General features: G+C 39.4%; 1 protein-coding gene and 1 long non-coding RNA gene across 4 annotated transcripts in view; one reads left to right on the forward strand and one right to left on the reverse strand.

Annotated features, from left to right (window-relative positions):
• Positions 1 to 17978, forward strand: part of hook2 (hook microtubule-tethering protein 2) — a 51474-nt gene extending 33496 nt beyond the window's left edge. For 2 of the 3 annotated variants that reach the window (XM_073857821.1, XM_055177914.2), the window contains exons 8-22: positions 5280 to 5363; positions 7110 to 7273; positions 7431 to 7571; positions 7709 to 7910; positions 8012 to 8122; positions 8205 to 8292; positions 8861 to 8927; positions 9705 to 9842; positions 9937 to 10024; positions 10788 to 10822; positions 10984 to 11066; positions 11986 to 12089; positions 12343 to 12450; positions 12537 to 12608; positions 16654 to 17978. In XM_073857821.1, the coding sequence (XP_073713922.1) occupies positions 5280 to 5363; positions 7110 to 7273; positions 7431 to 7571; positions 7709 to 7910; positions 8012 to 8122; positions 8205 to 8292; positions 8861 to 8927; positions 9705 to 9842; positions 9937 to 10024; positions 10788 to 10822; positions 10984 to 11066; positions 11986 to 12089; positions 12343 to 12450; positions 12537 to 12608; positions 16654 to 16785 (1617 nt within the window). In that variant the 3' untranslated portion in view covers positions 16786 to 17978. The remainder of the gene's footprint in view (positions 1 to 5279; positions 5364 to 7109; positions 7274 to 7430; positions 7572 to 7708; positions 7911 to 8011; positions 8123 to 8204; positions 8293 to 8860; positions 8928 to 9704; positions 9843 to 9936; positions 10025 to 10787; positions 10823 to 10983; positions 11067 to 11985; positions 12090 to 12342; positions 12451 to 12536; positions 12609 to 16653) is intronic. The other variant, XM_073857820.1, reaches the window with a different exon arrangement.
• Positions 1 to 19538, reverse strand: part of LOC141351223 (uncharacterized) — a 107747-nt gene that overhangs the window by 72894 nt on the left and 15315 nt on the right. The gene's annotated exons all lie outside the window — the stretch shown is intronic.

Genomic DNA, 19538 nt, shown 5'->3' on the forward strand with positions numbered 1-19538 from the left:
TGGTATTTTGAGCTAAAACTTCACATATGTACTCACCAAATATTTATTTTACATCTTAAAAAAGTCTTGTCCCCTTTAAAATTCATTCTAAGGTGAAACTTTAAGAAGCTTCTTGATAAAATGACACGAGTACGGGTTTGCAATTTCTAGGCAATGGTTGACTGCACTTCAGATAATAAAATATAACCAAGTTTTGATTTATTTGTCACAACATAATTCCCACAGTTACATTTTTGTTATGCCATGAGTTTATTATTATAATTTTAATTTGGAAAACATATATAAAAAAAGAACGAGTGAGTTTTTCAAAACTAGTGTTTGCATTGCAAAACCGTACTCATTTTAATTTTCTGATAACAGAATTTAATCTGTTTGCCACAGGTATGTTTTTGTCTATGAAAGTAATTTCAAGCATTTAACCATACACCTTTAAATTAAACAATTTTTAAGATCATTGTTAGCATTTCAGTCAGGTGTTTTAAATTTTTTGACCAGTACTGTATGTATTTTTGCATAAATATTAATTATTTCTAGAGTTTGTAACATGATGATTTTGATAGAGTTTGATGATTTTATAGACACTATTCTTTATGCACATAAATACCTGTTTGCTTGGGATCATCTCTGTTTTTACTTTAAGCACAGAAACACATGATGATTTGTTTCAGGAAACTCTTTTCTATCATTGGAAAGTAAAAAACAGACCATAATATTAAATCACACAGACAAAAAGTGGGTCAGTGCAGTGCAAGGCATAATTAGCGCAATTTTAGCCCGATTTGTATTTCGGTGCAGAGATATTTTTTGTCATCTCCAAAATTTCAGAAACAGCTTATCTGTTTTGTAGCTTAACTTTTGACAAGATAATCACTATATTTTAAAGAAATTTTAAAGCTGCTACCTGTCGAAAAAATTACGTTTTTTGATGCTGATGTGTGTGGGGACACATGAATATGAAACACAGAACTTAAAGCGAGTACTCAGCGTGCAACACGATAAAGTCAATTCAAGCTTTCTCTGCTTTTTAAACGTCCACATCATATAAATAACCTGTTTTGCAAGATTTTTTCTATAAATGTGTCATATATCACTGAAAACTGGAGAATATCAGTTTTCATGTGATATGTGAAGCATAGACAGGCAAATTATTCAATTCAATTCAATTCAAATCACTTTATTCATCCCCATGGGGCAATTAAGAGACACAAAGAGCAGCACATTCCACCACATACAAAACAATACATCACCAGTACATAAATATATATAAGAGAGGGCAAGGGATATGAAGTCAATGCATCAATTTTCAGTCTATATAAAGATTTGTGAGGTATGAGGGCTGAGAATTTAAGAGCTGAACAGCTCTAGGGACAAAGGTCACCTTCCTCCTCTGGGTCTTACACGCCTGACAGCGAAGTCTACGTCTTGAGGGGAGCCATTCAAACATCGGAAACACAACATGTGATGGATCACGAAGAATCCTCCAGGCGGTCTTCAGGGTCTGCTGTTCACATAAGGTAGACAGGTCTCTCAAGGGGTGTCCAATAATCTTGGAACATACTTTGACAGTTTGATGTAAACGATTCCTATTTTGTAGACTAATAAAATAGAACCAACAAGTGAAAGAGAAGGTTATCACACTTTCAATAAATGAATAATAGAATGTGGTCAGAATGTCCTTGTTTACATCAAATGATCTTAATTTCCTGAGCAGGTACTGCCGCTGATGGCATTTCTTCAAAATTTCCTCTGTGTTGGACGAAAACTTCAGCAAGTTATCAAAAATGGTCCCAAGATATTTATATTCCTCCACAACCTCTACTAATTTTCCTTGAATAGTGGTGTTAACTGCCTCAGCCAACTGCATCTGCTTGGAAGAAAAGGTCACTATCATCTCCTTGGTTTTATCCACATTCAGCTCTAAACAGGACATTTCACACCACTCCACAAACTCCTGCAGAGCTGAACTATGGTTGTGGAGGGAGCCTGAAAGCAAGGACAAGATGACCAGCAAATTTAACTATGTGACAGTTAGGCTGAGTCGATCTACAATCGTCTGTGTAGAGGATGTAAAGGAGGGGAGAAAGGACACAACCCTGAGGTGAACCTGTTGACGTGGTCAGAACATCCGAGAAAATGTCATTAACCAATACTCTTTGAGTCCTGTTAGTCAGAAAGTCTATAATCCACAAAATGAGATGATGACCCAAATGAAAGTGGGTGACCAGCTTTTCTGCCAAGATATGTGGCTGCATGGTGTTAAACGCTGACGAAAAGTCAGCGAACAGAAATCTGGCTGTCGAGTTTGGGATTTCCAGATGTTTATGGATATTGTCTATAATGAACATTTTAGCATCATCGACCCCCCTCCCCACCCGATATGCAAACTGAAGTGAGTCCATCATTGGATTTGTCAATTTGGTTATATAGTCTCTTATGACCCTTTCCATGGCCTTCATTACCAAGGAGGTTAGGGCCACAGGCCTAAGGTCGTTCAGAACTTTGATGGTACCCTTCTTGGGTATGGGGATCACCGTAGAGTATTTCCATGACTGGGGGACTGTACTGTAGTTGATAGAGCATTGAAATAGGTGTTGGAACACACCCCCCAATTGCTCTGCACAGTGCCTAAGGGTCCGCCCGCAGATGTTGTCTGGACCTGGCGCCTTGTTCACTTTGGTCCTCTTGAGGGCACTTACCACTTCCTCTGAGTCAATAATGATGTTACACTCATCAGGTTCTAGTGAGGAGATTACTCTTTTGAGATCAGAACTATTATCCCTCTCAAATCTGGTAAAAAAGATATTCAGGTCATTAGGTAGTGAGGTTGAACTGCAGCCTATAACCTGAATAGGCTTACGACTGACAGGACTAATGTTGACTGCTGCCATACTTTTAAGGCCCTGCCATGCAGCATGTAGATCACCCTGAGCAAATGTTCTCTCCACCTTGTTCTTATATCTCAGTTTGGCTTTTTTTATGGCACGCTTGACCTCTCTATTGACCTCTTTCTTTTCCAACTCAGAGCCGGTAAAGAAGACCCTCTTTTTTTTGTTTAAAATCTCCTTTAAGTCCTTAGTCACCCAGGGTTTGTTGTTAGGGAATATTATGACCCTCTTAACAGGTATAATATTATCCACACAAAAAGAGATATAAGAGGATACTATATCCACTTGTTCATTTAAGTCACCAGAAGAAGATGTTAATATGGACCAGTCGGTGGTCTCAAAGCACCCTTGCAGTTCCATAATGCTATCGGCAGTCCACTGTTTAATGTCCTTCCTTATTTTTTCTGACCTCTTCACAACTGGTAGGTAAGCTGAGGCTAGTAAAATTCCAAGGTGGTCAGCAGAGCCAAGAGGGGGTAAAGGGACGGCCTTATAGGCATCTGGCACTGATCCATAGCATTTATCTAAAGTCTTTCCTGAACGAGTGGGACAGTGAATATATTGAGAAAAACCCTTAAGAGATCTGTCCACCGAACACTGATTAAAATCACCTAAAATAAATTTAGGGGCATCTGGGGCTATAGATTCAAGTTTATCTAGCGTTTTTCTAATACAGTCAATAGCCAGGGATTCTTTAGCTCTGGGATGAATGTAAACTATAATTAAAAAAATTTGTGGAAATTCCCTTGGTAGATAAAAGGGACGCAGGGAAACAGCCAGCAGTTCGATATCAGCATTACATAGTTCTTCCCTAACAATGGTTGTCGTGCACCAACTCTTATTGACATAAAGGCAAACACCGCCTCCCGATTGTTTGCCTGTGAGCGTAGGATCTCGATCAAGACGTAAGGGGGATCCAAAGCCATTAATATACAATCCGTCATCCGCATCATTCGCATTAAGCCATGTCTCAGTAAATGCCAGCATAGATGCGGTCCGATATTCATACATGTAGTTGACATTGGCTTGCAGTTCATCAATTTTATTGCGCAAAGAGCGCACGTTAGCTAGCACAATAGAGGGGAGTGCACAGTGTTTATTTTTTCCCCCTTTTAGTCTGGCTCTAATTCCACCCTTCTTGCCCCGCTTTGTTACCTTTCTCGTGTGTGTAGTGTCTCTATCGTCCTGATGTTTACACTGGATCTCCTCCGGAAGCCTCACAGAAAAAGCAGCTTCATTAGGAATAAGTTGCAGCAGAGAGTGCCTTGAATAAGTAATCCGTTGTCCATTCGGAGTGCATACTCCGTATGTGAAACAGCAAAAGTAATCCAGGTAGTAGGATAAGAACACCATTAACCACAGGAGAATTGCGCCATCCATTCCTCTGTTGTAGACGTTGAGAGCTAGCCGATCTTGGTTAGCTCAATCAGCTGTTACAGGTGGCCTGGCTTCCCCAGCAAACAGTGTAAAACCTTAAAGTATCTTAGTAATATCTCTAGAAACTTAAATTGTCCGCACCTCACAGGTGATAAACTGTGATAAACTGTAGATAACAATCACACTTGCAAGGATGCAAAACACTTGCAAGGATGCAAAACACACACAAAACACACACAAACGAAAAAGACAAATATGTATACAAACAGCACGCTACTCTCTGTGCCTACAGGTCGCCACACGAGCAGCGCCCCCACTGCAATTATGGTTCAATTGTGCTGCAGCTAATAACAAAATTCATCAAATCTTTGCAGAGTGATCATGGCCTTGCTACATTTTTATGATTTTCACAAAAGTTTAATACCTTCAAGAAAATGTTCTTCTTTAAATATATAAACACACAATATATAAAATGAAAGAACAGACCATCTGCTATTAAACAAACAAGAAAGTTTCATTCTGTTTTAATTAGTTCTCTTTTCATCACCTCTGAAATATGGGTAGGTTTCTTCAAATATACAAAATTTTGAGCAAAAAGCTGAGATAATTGCATTTTTGTGAAGGACTTTTGATAGAGATCAGATTCAAAGGGATGATCAAAGCACAAACGGAGTTAAAACTGTTTGCCCTATGTGGATACTTCTGGGTTTTATAAGTTGTGTAAGAGCGCCACCTGGTGGATAATGGAGGGAATACTGATTGCCGGAAAAACTCGTCATTGGCAGGGAAGCGTTATTTCTTAATTGACGTGTTAACTCGCCATAGTTATATAGATTATATATGATTTATATAGATTTATATATGATTTTATGTAAAAAAAAGATGCAAATATGTGACCTGGGTTTTCACAGGCTGGGTCACATAATAGATGTTAAATCTATTTAACGTGTATGGATATGTGTGTATGTCTTTTTCATTATCTCTTCTTTATTCTGTGTTTATCGTGTCATCCTTCAGTCCAGGAAATATTATTTTCTAAGTGAAGAAACAGACGATCGAGATGATGCGTCTCAGCAGCGTTGCAGGGAACTTCAGCAGCAGGTCAGACAGCTAACAGTGTTCATCATACAGGCTGTCACTATTTTAGCAAATCTATGTCTCTCTTGAGATATTTACTTTTTTTTGGATATGCATCTGATTTCCTATACTATGGCTGTGTCCGAAATAGCCCCCTATACCCTTAAATAGTGCACTATTTGAGGGAACATCTATTTTTAGTTGTGACTGAAACAGTGTTAATTTCGTTGACGAAGACGATGACGAAAAATATTCGTCAACGAACCTTTTTCACGGACGAAAACGAAATAAAAACTAAATAAAATCATATATGACGATGAAGACTGTAACGAAATATAACTGACACTTTAGTCAACGAATAAAAATAAGACGAAAATGTTAGGGAGGGACGAATGGAGAAGAGATCCAATCAGAGCTGTCATTTTGTAGAACAGTTGGGAAGAAATCCAATCAGAGCGAATCTTTGAGGGTAGGTTGATCTATGCAGCAGCAGGCAGCAGGCAGTAGAGGCATTTTAAAAAGCAGCGGCAAAGTTCGTTTTCTCAACAGGTTGTTTACATGATATTTAGTTGTACAGTCTTAGTTACCCAGCTTCGGCTGATTTCAGTTGACTTCGCTCGTTAGCAACACGCTAACGTTTTGCGGTGCACCCGGTCCGAAGACATGTCTCATTAACAACAAACAAGACATTGACAAGACGACAGCCTGTAAAGACGACTCATCCAGAAATACATGCGAAGGTAAACAAACACGCTAAGGTTATTTTATCAGATAAACCACTGTGTTTTCGCTAAACTTGGTATAACATAGAAACGAAAGGAATACACATCTGAACTGTATTGATTGTATTGGATTGTCTGAATTAATATGGAGTATAAATATTCAGTGTTCTCAAATTGAATGAAATGTGTAACGTTACTATTATAGTAGATGTTGTGGTTCTACATGACTGGACAAAGTGCGTGCGTAAGTGCGTGTGTGTGTCTCTGTCATTGTGTCTGCGTGCGTGTGTGTCTGTGTGCGCATGTCATTTAGGGACAATGCATATCTTTTTAAGTGACCATGTATATTTTTAGGTAGAGCGGGCCTTATGCTTATTTTATGTGATATTATCTTTTGTGAAAAAGCCACGGTCAGTTTTTTTTTGACATTAACAATAAAATAAAATACGTGTTTTCTATAACAACCATTAAATCTGTGTCTGTACTGCATATTCAAACCTTAATACCATTCCATAACAGACTAATAAACTTAAGACTAGACTAAGACTAAAACTCTTATGATATTTCGTCGACTAAACTAGACTAAGACTAAAAGATTTCGGATGACTAAAATAAGACTAAAACTAAATTGTGTGTTATTCAAAAGACTAAGACTAAATCAGAATTTGCTGCTAAAATTAACACTGGACTGAAATCATAGTGGACATTATTGAGAGCACTCATTCAACCCCACAATGCACCTCAGTAATGCGAGTACAACCATTGTACAATCAAAACTAGCTGCTGCCCACTGGGGCTTGCGCTGAATGAATTCTCGCCTCTCGGCAGAAGGTGATATCAGGTTTCCGAATTTAACTCGTTTTCATAATGCGAGTGAACTAAATAGTGGACTAATGTAAGGAAATTGTGAGTGAGGGTTTAGGAGGCTATTTTGGACACAGCCTATGCTTATGCCAATGTAAACGTAAGACCAAATTTGATTAGCCCAGACTTCAGGTCAGCCAATCAGAATAGACATTAACATAAACTTGAGCTGGCTGTGTTTCAGGTGTCTGTGCTGGCAGAGGAGAAGTCATCTCTTCAGGTTGAGCTTCAGTCTCTGCGTGAGCGTCTGACTCGCTTTGAACCGTTTGACCTCTCATCCGGTGTCACCAACAAGAAACTCCTACTGCTACAGAGTCAGATGGAGCAGCTGCAGGAGGAGAACTACAGGTGTGAGGCCCCTCGCAGAGCTCCACGCTGGGGCCCATAGTGATTGTGCTGGCTTTTCTGTTGATCTGCAATTAAACTTCCTGGCAGTCCAGAGTAGTTGTGGACCTCAGTGCTTTCACAGGTTGAATCATATGTTTGTCTGTGTCTGTGTGTGCAGGCTGGAGAACAGTCGTGATGACCTTAAGCTTCGAGCTGATGTTCTGGAGCGTGAGGTGACGGATCTTCAGCTAAGAAATGACGAGTTAACCAGTCTCGCTCAGGAGGCCCAGTCTCTCAAAGATGAGATGGATGTACTGAGGTCAGTAATTTATGATCGTTGACTGACTTAGTGAAATTGTCACTTTCCATCCATGATTCAAGTTGGTTGTTTTAAGAAAGCTACTGTTGCTTTTGCATACCGTCTGCATCACATGGTCTGTGGTTTCTGTCCGTCAGGCATTCGTCTGACCGTGTGAGTCGTTTAGAGGCGATGGTGGACACGTACAAGCGTAAGCTGGAGGATCTGGGAGATCTGCGCAGACAGGTGCGTCTGCTGGAGGAAAGAAATCACATGTATATGCAGCGCACCTGTGAGCTAGAGGAGGAGCTGCGCAGAGCTAACACCATCCGTACACAGCTTGACACCTACAAGAGACAGGTGCCAACACAAAACAAACACACACACATGAATGATGGTGTTTTAAAGATATGAAATAGTACAGCTCTAATGAATGATTGAATGTTGATTTCTTCTGATAGGCTCACGAGCTGAGCACCAAACACTCGGTAGAGGCCATGAAAGCTGAAAAATGGCAATTTGAGTACAAGAACCTCAATGACAAATATGAGACACTTCAGAAAGAGAAAGAGGTGCAGATCGTCACATTACTTTTTGCCGTTTCCTTTACCCGGACAAGGAAAATTGACTGTGTGTGTGTGTTTGTGTGTGCAGAAGCTGATCTCCGAGCGAGACACGTTAAGAGAGTTGACTGATGATCTGACATGTGCAAAGGTCCAGCAGCAGGGTTTAAGGCTTTCAGGTCAGACACACATCATCATAATGCTGAGTTCACACCAGCCACGGTAGAGGCGTCAGCCGCGAGTGATTTCAATGATAAGTCAATGTAAAGACGCGTTGAATTTGGAGCTCTCGCGACGCGAATGAGGCGGTTAGCGTGGCGCGGTAGACGTGATTCTGCCTCATTCGCCCGTCTAGTTCGCGCTAATGGTGCGAATTGAGCATTGCTGCTGGAAACGCGCGAGTTGAAAAATTTGAACTTTGGCAGGAAAACCCACCGCGTTAACCAATCACGAGCTTGCTCTAGTAGTGACGTGATCACAGCAAGCGAGCAGAGTCGCAGAAGCCCCTCCCATGACGCCAATTTCCTCGTTAATGTCTCGATGACTAGAATTTCACACGCAGCTTTCACGCATGAATGAAGCGAGTAAACTCAAAATGTTCAAGTGGCAAACTAGACACAAATTTGACGCCTCAAACACAGCTAGTGTGAACCCACAGTATGAAAACACACTGACAAATCCTGAGCCACGCCCCCTCTTCTATGCTATCCAATCAGCACTCAAACCAAAAGTTTGTTTGTTTTGTAGATTCTCTAGCTGGAGATTCGGGAGCTGTCGGAAGTCTGGCGTCAGAGATCATGCCTGCTGAGTTAAGGTGAGTAACTTACTGTTGTAACTTCATTCCATGTGCAGCAATGTGACATCAAACTATCGCGAGGGTATTGCTTTCGAATCACTCTCGTGATAATTTGATGTTTAATGGGGCGTACACACCAAACGCGAATTCAAGGATTTGCACAAGTAGATTACATACAAAGTCAACGCAAAAATGTGAATAGACACACAGAGCGATGCGAATCGAACTGAGCAATTGCCGCAAAATCATGTGCTATTCGGCTCAAACGTGTCTTTGCACAAGTGGAAAATATTCAACAAAATTACAAATGCCATAAGTGATGTTTTTACTATTAAAACTGTAATTGCCAGATAGAATTATAAGTGATAATCTTTACATTATATAATCTCATTTTACCTTTTATATCTCTGTAGATTTTTGGTTTGTATCTGTACTAGAATTATCAATGGCTACGTTTACATGAAAAGTACGCATGTAAACACGTGAATCGTAGTATTTTGTCAATCGGATGCAAATGTACCTTGTGCACATGCACAGAAGAATTGTGTGTAAGTTCACATCTTATATTTACATTTTATTTAAGCATCACATGATTCTCGTCACAGAAACATGAAATAGCAAGGCAATGGCAACACACATTATTAAGCTAATCTGTTTGATTCAGATTATATAAAATTGAAATGTATAGGGTAAGTGTAAACTGTACTGCTGTAACCTACAATCGGATTAAATTCAGTCATTGATGCTTAAGGACTTCACATTTTTTAGTAAATGTTTTTCCCGTCTGTGTGTCAGAGATACAGTTGTGCGTCTACAGCAGGAGAATAAGATGCTGTGTGTTCAGGAGGAATCATACAGACACAAACTTGAAGATCTACAGAATCAGCTGGAGGAATCACAACGTTCCTGCAATACACTCGAGACACAAAACAGGTGTGTATAGCATGTGTGACGTCATTTCTTTATTGTATAGCTGTGTATGTGTGTGTGTGGAGAGATCTATGTGATGGATTTTCTCTCTCTTTAGGTTGAGTCAGCAGCAGATATCAGACTTGTATGCTCAGATTGAAGAGCTGCAGAGAGCTTTACAGGAGCAGGACAGTAAAAATGAAGATGTCAGTACACACACACACACACACACACACATAATGACATCGTAATGACTGAAAACTGATTCCTCACATCTTGATTTTGTATAAACTTAGTGACATTCCACTTTTTTTAAAAATATACTAATTTTCCAGCTCCCCTACATTTGATTTTTACCGTTTTCGAATCCATTCAGCTGATCTCCGGGTCTGGCGCTAGCACTGTTAGCATAGCTTAGCACAATCCATTGAATCTGATTAATTTTCTTTCGGTTCATTAAAAACATTCCTCCTTTCTGCTCATTAAACGAAGGTCACATGAGAGAGGTTACAATCATATTAACCAATAAAATCATAGTCTAATGTTTGACAGTCTAATACTGGTGAATAACTCCAGTCTACATTATTACTCATTAAATATTTTCTTTTCATTTATCAGCACTGACTGACTGATTTTAATGTGTGTGTTTATGATCATGTGTGTAACCATACGTTTCTCTTTCACTTTCTCTCTCTGATTAATCGTTGTGTTGAATCTTTAACTCTTTGTTTGCTGTGATGAAATATTAACGCCTGCTCATCTGTTTCTATCCGCCGCCCTCACCTAATCGACCAATCATCTGCCTCATCAGGTTATTGTAAGTACAGCCCATCAGTCCTGCCTGGTTTCTGATTGGACAGTGATTTGTATGTAAATAAGCCATGCTGTGTTTGACGTGAAGATTAACCATACAGTACGTGATGAACACAATGAATGTAACATTCATTTGTATTATTTCTCTCTCAACAGTCTTCATTGTTAAAGAAGAAGTTGGAGGAACATTTGTGAGTGTCTCCCCTGTTACTCCTTATATCACCTTTAATGAGTTCAAATCTTAATTTTTACAAAAGTTAAATAAATTATGAAGTGATAATGGCAGTAGATTTTCTATGTCATGATATCCATTAAGTTGGCAGAGTTAATGATGTGAGTTTGGTTTCTGCAGGGAGAAGCTTCATGAAGCTCATTCTGACCTGCAGAAGAAACGAGAAGTGATTGATGATCTGGAACCACATGTGGACAGTAACAGTGAGTTAATCATAAATGGGACCTTGGACCACAAAATCAGTCTTAAGAGTCAATCTTTTGAACTTGAGATTTATCTGAAAGCTGCATAAAACACTTCCCCATATGTCTTATTCAGTCTGCCACCATGTTGATTTCAAACCGAGGCTGTGGGAGATGGACGTCCGGAGCGTGCGCTTTAAACCTGTTTTTTGTATCAGGATGTTGGTCATTCACCCATCAAAACACAGAAAATACATAATTTCCACAGGACAAAGAATTTTAGAAAACATGGATTGTTAAAATGAGAAGAGAAATATGAGCTTATTTGGGATAAGAGTTGCACAATGTGTACGTAATATCTGTTTTGTTATTAGCCTGTTGGCTAATCATTAACTTTTAATATTGTGCGCATGTTCACTTTTCTTTAAAACACTAATATAGTGCAATATTTTTTGACAACAACTAAGTATACATCTCTCATTTTAACAATCCGCATTTTCTGAGGTTCTTTCTCCTGTGGAAATTTGTAAAATTATGTATTTTCTGTTTTGATAACTAAATGACCAGCATCCTGATACAAAACAGTAGATTTAAAGCGCACGCTCTGGACGTCCATCCCTCACAGCCTTGTTGTCCAAATTAATCTTTAGCACTGCATCCCATCACAAAATAAAAGTTTTGATATATTTACTTAATATCCTAATGATTTTTTGGCATAAAAGAAAAATCCATAATTTTGACTCGCAACAACTCCCAACTATTGCTACAAATATACCCATGCTAATTTTGACTGATTTTGTGCTCCAGGGTCACACATATTTATTTAAAAACCATAACTATTGCTTGTTTTAAGAAGTTATCTGATACTCACACCATTAACATCAGTTAGTGATGTCACTTTTACTCTTTAACACTGACCTGAATGTTGTCTGTGTGTCAGTGGCCAAAAAGATTGATGAACTGCAGGAGATCTTAAAGAAGAAAGATGAAGACATGAGACGCATGGAGGACAGATACAAGAGATACGTGGAGAAAGCTCGCACGGTTAGAACACATTCAAACTATTTATTTTTTGACATTACATGTATGGCAGCTACCTATGATAGAAGACAAAGCACAGTATTTTGCTAGCCTTTATGGGCATCCCGAGTTATTGTTGTAGACCTGTTACAACTAGCCTATGTACGTTTTCTAAGCTACCAAATATAAAAACAAATCGTCGGCTCCAAAAACACTTGTTTTTATATAAAGCTAATTATAATGGCTAAGTACTTCAAACCTGTTTTGTGTGTTTCAGGTGATTAAAACTCTGGACCCCAAGCAGAAGAGTAGCTCAGTTCCTGTTGAAGTCGAAGCCCTGAAGAACCAGCTGTCCGAGAGAGACCGAAAGATACAACATCTGGAGGTGATACACAAACATCAGTGTAGTTTTTTTGTCATACTTCTTGTGTTACTGTGGTAAAGCAAGTCTTTTACTCTGTATGTGTCTAGCATGATTACGAGAAGACACGCTCCATACGCGATCAAGAGGAGAAGCTCATCATCTCTGCCTGGTACAACATGGTAAGAAATCACACAGACTTTGTGTGTCTTTATAATTCAGATTAGACAGATGTATACTGTAGGAATGCAAGGGGATGTGGTGGTTCATGGTGAGGGACAAAAACACTGCTAAATAAACAAAGTTTTTCACATATTGGGAGACTACTGTTGGTAGTGGTCATCAGATGCTGTCCCCATAGTGGTTCTTCTGTTAAAGGTGCTCATCGTTTAAAAAAAATACCGTAATTAATAAGATTTATGTATTTTGATTACATATACAATTTCCATACATTTGGATTACATACTTTTTATCTGAACAAACTAATACATTTTATGGGATTGATATTATTGTCAGTTATATAAAACCAGTACGAATAAAGTGTATGTACTAGTATTACTAAATCCAATGTGTTTAAAATTCATAAGAAACACCCAGTTTGCCTTTAAATCTGTCAGATGTTGATGTTTCATTGAAAATGTTTGGGTACCATTATGGTGAACAGTGTTTACTTTAGTTGGGCTACTGATCTTTCATTTTTTTTGCTTTTTTAATACATAAACCAACAAGCCAAGACAAATGTCATCGCAAACACTGTTCGCCATAAAGCAAACACTGTTCGCCATAAAGCAAACACTGTTCGCCCTAAAGCAAACACTGTTCGCCCTAAAGCAAACACTGTTCGCCCTAAAGCAAACACTGTTCGCCATAAAGCAAACACTGTTCGCCCTAAAGCAAACACTGTTCGCCCTAAAGCAAACACTGTTCGCCCTAAAGCAAACACTGTTCGCCCTAAAGCAAACACTGTTCGCCCTAAAGCAAACACTGTTCGCCCTAAAGCAAACACTGTTCGCCCTAAAGCAAACACTGTTCGCCCTAAAGCAAACACTGTTCGCCCTAAAGCAAACACTGTTCGCCCTAAAGCAAACACTGTTCGCCCTAAAGCAAACACTGTTCGCCCTAAAGCAAACACTGTTCGCCCTAAAGCAAACACTGTTCGCCCTAAAGCAAACACTGTTCGCCCTAAAGCAAACACTGTTCGCCCTAAAGCAAACACTGTTCGCCCTAAAGCAAACACTGTTCGCCATAAAGCAAACACTGTTCGCCATAAAGCAAACACTGTTCGCCATAAAGCAAACACTGTTCGCCATAAAGCAAACACTGTTCGCCATAAAGCAATTATAATGGCTAACTAGTTCAAACCATAAAGCAAACACTGTTCGCCATAAAGCAAACACTGTTCGCCATAAAGCAAACACTGTTCGCCATAAAGCAATTATAATGGCTAACTAGTTCAAACCATAAAGCAAACACTGTTCGCCATAAAGCAAACACTGTTCGCCATAAAGCAAACACTGTTCGCCATAAAGCAAACACTGTTCGCCCTAAAGCAAACACTGTTCGCCCTAAAGCAAACACTGTTCGCCCTAAAGCAAACACTGTTCGCCCTAAAGCAAACACTGTTCGCCCTAAAGCAAACACTGTTCGCCCTAAAGCAAACACTGTTCGCCCTAAAGCAAACACTGTTCGCCCTAAAGCAAACACTGTTCGCCCTAAAGCAAACACTGTTCGCCCTAAAGCAAACACTGTTCGCCCTAAAGCAAACACTGTTCGCCCTAAAGCAAACACTGTTCGCCCTAAAGCAAACACTGTTCGCCCTAAAGCAAACACTGTTCGCCATAAAGCAAACACTGTTCGCCATAAAGCAAACACTGTTCGCCATAAAGCAAACACTGTTCGCCATAAAGCAAACACTGTTCGCCATAAAGCAATTATAATGGCTAACTAGTTCAAACCATAAAGCAAACACTGTTCGCCATAAAGCAAACACTGTTCGCCATAAAGCAAACACTGTTCGCCATAAAGCAATTATAATGGCTAACTAGTTCAAACCATAAAGCAAACACTGTTCGCCATAAAGCAAACACTGTTCGCCATAAAGCAAACACTGTTCGCCATAAAGCAAACACTGTTCGCCATAAAGCAAACACTGTTCGCCATAAAGCAAACACTGTTCGCCATAAAGCAAACACTGTTCGCCATAAAGCAAACACTGTTCGCCATAAAGCAAACACTGTTCGCCATAAAGCAAACACTGTTCGCCATAAAGCAAACACTGTTCGCCATAAAGCAAACACTGGTAACACTGTTCGCCATACTGGCAACACACTGTTCGCCATACTGGCAACACACTGTTCGCCATACTGGCAACACACTGTTCGCCATACTGGCAACACACTGTTCGCCATACTGGCAACACACTGTTCGCCATACTGGCAACACACTGTTCCCCATACTGGCAACACACTGTTCGCCATACTGGTAACACACTGTTCGCCATACTGGTAACACACTGTTCGCCATACTGGTAACACACTGTTCGCCATACTGGTAACACACTGTTCGCCATACTGGTAACACACTGTTCGCCATACTGGTAGCACCGTTCGCCATACTGCCAACACCGTTCGCCATACTGCCAACACCGTTCGCCATACTGCCAACACCGTTCGCCATACTGGTAACTAGGGCTGGGCCGGTTTGGATTTTTTCTTACCGCGGTCGGTAATCAACAAATTCCCGCGGTTTTGCGTTTTATTGGCAAGACAACGAGTTAAATAACATGCATGACTTATTTATGTTCAATAAACAACATGTGCAGATTACTTAAGGAACATGTAAAGTGAATATTATTTCCTTCGACATGTCTTCAAGCAATTTCAACATTCAACAACTTGAACAATTAATATTATCAGTTAAAAAAATTATAACGCATTGTGCGTGTCCACACTTACGTGCCTACAGACATTTCGCCACTTTTCTATCCTTAATTTATGAATGACGCAAATTATTGCTGCCCTGACGGTCTGGTAAAATAACCATTTGTATGGGAAATCACTTGTACTGCATATGTGTCCGTGCTTGAGTATAGCTTGGAAGCTGCACGGAGACGCGTGTGTTGCGCGCGCTCGGGCATTCTGCGTCTGTTTTGCGCGCGCCCGGGCAGTCCGCGTCTGTCTCGCGCGCGCTCCGTCATTCTGCGTCTGTCTCCCGCGCGGTCAGGCAGTCCGCGTCTGTCTCCCGCACGCTCGGGCAGTCCGCGTCTGTCTCCCACGCGCTCGGGCAGTCCGCGTCTGTCTGGCGCGTGCTCGGGCAGTCCGCGTCTGTCTCGCATGCTCGGGACCGCTTCTGTCCTAGAGACTTACCATGAACATCTGTCTTTTTCCACAAACGGAGAAAGAAGACGCAAAAGAAAAACTTTTTGAAATGTGTCCTGCTGTAGAAATGGCCAATGTGGTAGGCTAGATGAAAAAGAGATGATCTAACCTCTTTGGATATTAATCCTCGGACTGATCGCGTGCTCTTTATGTTGCGTGACAATTTAATAATGTATGAAACCTGATTCTGTTGTTGATCTGTTGCGGCTGTTTGCACGTTCAAATTAAATAAAATGTTTGTACTGCTTTTACCGAGTCACAGACATCGTCACCTGTATTTCTACTCAATGACAGTTTAATATTAAAATCATATCAGTTAACGAATAATGTTCAGTTAACAAGCTGCGGTTGTTTAAAAGCTGCGTGTATAACATCCCCATATATACACGTAAGTGCTGGCCAATGTTTCAAGTTTTTTTTTTTGCGGTTATGACGGTGAGGAGCTCAACCCGCGGCATGGGTCACGTGACCGCGGTATGTCAGTAATCCGGTTACCGCCCCAGGCCTACTGGTAGCACCGTTCGCCATACTGGTAACACCGTTCGCCATACTGGTAACACCGTTCGCCATACTGGTAACACCGTTCGCCATACTGGTAACACCGTTCGCCATACTGGTAACACCGTTCGCCATACTGGTAACACCGTTCGCCATACTGGTAACCAAATATTTTTAATTAAACATCAACATCTGACAGAATAAAAGTCAAACTGTGTGTTTGTTATGCATTTATCAATCACATAAAGTTTATTAGTGTGTTTAGATTAAAAGTATGTAATGCAAAATTTTATATGCAATCAAAATACATAAATCTTATTAATTTGGCTGAAACTCTCTTTGTGTTTTTTAGGGAATGGCTCTTCATCAGAAGGTTGCCGGTGAACGCTCCAATTCCAGTTCCGGTCCGGCTCAGTCTTTCCTGGCACAGCAGAGACAGTGGACACAAGCCCGAAGAGGACTGACCCGATCCCAGCCCCGATAAAAACAGACACGGCCGATGATGAATCTGATGAATTCATGAGCTCCGTCCTGGAGAAACACATCTGTTAGTGGACTAATCACAGCGGGACTTATTTCTGCTTTAGCACTTTGTTTGTCTGTGTCTATCCTGCTGAGAATGTAGAATATAATGAGTTTAGAGGATTTATTTAATTGTCTTTTTAGATTAAGTTTTGTTTGATTTATTTCCCTGTTTGTTTTAAGTAAAATCAGAGCGTCAGTATGTAGTGCTCTTTATTTTAGTGTTATTTAGTGTCCAGATGTCTTAACGGGGTGGTAGGGATGAGATCAATGAAGTAGGTCGACCTTTGATGGGTTTAATTATGATTTTTTTAATGTACGATAACTTCCTGCGTGTTTATCAGGGTACGACGCATGTAGCTTTAAACACTCAGTGCCTTTCTGAAGACTTCAACAATCCACTAGAACCGTCAGTCACTCTCCTCTGACAGCTGTCAATCATTTTTGTGATGCGTATATGTCAATGCTGCATCTGTAAACCAAATTCATGTCTCTCTGAAGAGTTGAACACAGGGAGGTGGGAACTTTTTAATGCAACTAATGTGATGTGGATCTGTTTGGGACTTTAATGTCTTTGCTGCACAGTTTGTTGTTTGTGTAATTAAATGTAAGCTAGTTTTTATAATGAATGTGAAATTGATATGCTGGACGCAACACTCAACTAATGACAGATTAACTACTGAAGTATTTTGGATTTCTCTATCTGTAAGACATGAAAACTGCTGCTTTATTATTTTATGATGGTTTTTGATGTTTGGTGCTAAAGGAGGATTTCTGCGTGACACTACACTGCTCACAACACTACTGTATGTTCAGACACGCTGATGAAACTGAAGTGTCATTTTTGACCTTTGTCAGTCCAAACATCAATGTTTGTTGAGTCACGTCAGGGTTTGTAGTTTTTTTAATGTTATGTTCTTTTGTGCTGTAGTTTCTCACCGTGTGTCTTTTGTGTTTATCTCAATTGTTTTTCACTCGTGTTTGTTGTTCATGAGTTCTGCAGAGGTTGATCTTGGTTTGTCTTATCACAAACTCTTATTGTGTCGATTACACATGTGTTGTTTATGGACTGATAAGGGTCGGTACTGGACATATTATCCTTATTCTCACTGTCCTGTTCTTTGCACTACAATTAAAGACTATCGGTACAAAATATCTCATCTGAAGTTATATTTTTTATTTGATGCATGTTAGTTTGATTGTACAGATGTGTTGAATTTGGATGGGCACATTTTTTATTTAGAGGTGTGCAGAAATATCTTCACCAAAGGCTGAATGTGAAGATTAAAGGTGGTTTATTAGAATGTATTAAAACTCTAGTGAATTTAATTAAAAATGTAATTAAATATTTAATCTAAATTAAGCACATCAGGGCAGAAAATGACATGTTGAAGTTGTATAATAATAAAGTTTTTACTATGATACACATGTCTTCTTTTAGGGGGCGCTGAAATTCATTTTACCTGCGTTCACGTTTTTAAAGTCCATGTAAAGTCATTTCAGAGAATTGTTTATAAACATACTATGCTGAAACATGTTTGATAACTTATTTATTTGCTGTATTTTCAATCATTCAAATTTGGCCAATACAAACTAACTGCAGAAACGCAGAACCATATGTCATGACAGTTTGAGGAAGATAACAGCGCCAGCCTAAGCGGGCATGCAAACGAAAGCATTTACGCCGGCGCTAAGGGCCGTGTTGAAAAATATTCAACTTTGGGCCATCTTTTTTTCAGCAGGCTGCCAGCTTTTTTCAGTTGAGTGCTTTGGTTTTCCGCCAAAGTTTAACTAGAATTTTGAACTAGGCGCGCGAATGAGGCGGAATCGCGTCAACCATGTCGCGCTATGCCTCATTTGCGACGCGAGACCTCCAGTCTTCACATTGACTTAACATTGAAATCAATAACGCTGGTGTGAACGCAGCATAACAGTCTGTGTCCGGAAATGGGCGGAACAAGTGTTGCCTAGCATTTTGCCTAGGCATTTGTTACTTCCTTGTTTTGGACCATTTCGATGTTTAAAACCACGTTACTTTCAAGCAATTTATTAAAAAGATATAATTGAAAATATATATTTACGATATATGAGATGCAATTATATTAAATGTAATTATATAGGGCTATTTCAAAAAGGTTTTAAAGTTCAATGTATAGTTTATTATCCATTTGTTTTGTTGTCTCATAAATGATTAACAATATACATTGAACACAAATCTTTAATGATAATAATAGTTATAATAATAAAATTACTACAACTAAAGAAAAAGAAAAACTTTTTCTAAAAAAAAAAACATTTCTATAGTGGAGTGAAAAAACAAAAATTATTAATTTTAATAAAGTGTTCTTTCCTCTTAAAATGCATAACACACTAGCTGTACCTGCTCCAAATAAATACAATTAATTAATAATAATAGAAAATTCAAACTAAGTAAATAAAAAAATATATATAAATAAATAAGTTATGCAGGCACACACCGCCCACTTCCGCCCTCTAGCGCTGTTATCCCAGACTGTCTGTGCTTGGATGGCTTTAATATCACATTTTGTATGAAACATAATATCAGACATTAAAAAAATTATTTAAATGATGTATAACTGATATTAATATTTCCTCGCAATGTCAAAAACTAAATAAATAAAAGAAATCATCATGATCATCATGTTCATCTTAAACAGGGCGGAGAAAAGTAGCATGGCCAATGACACTTCTTCC

The sequence above is a fragment of the Misgurnus anguillicaudatus genome, chromosome 19 (genome assembly GCF_027580225.2).
Source record: "Misgurnus anguillicaudatus chromosome 19, ASM2758022v2, whole genome shotgun sequence".
Lineage (NCBI taxonomy): Eukaryota > Metazoa > Chordata > Actinopteri > Cypriniformes > Cobitidae > Misgurnus > Misgurnus anguillicaudatus.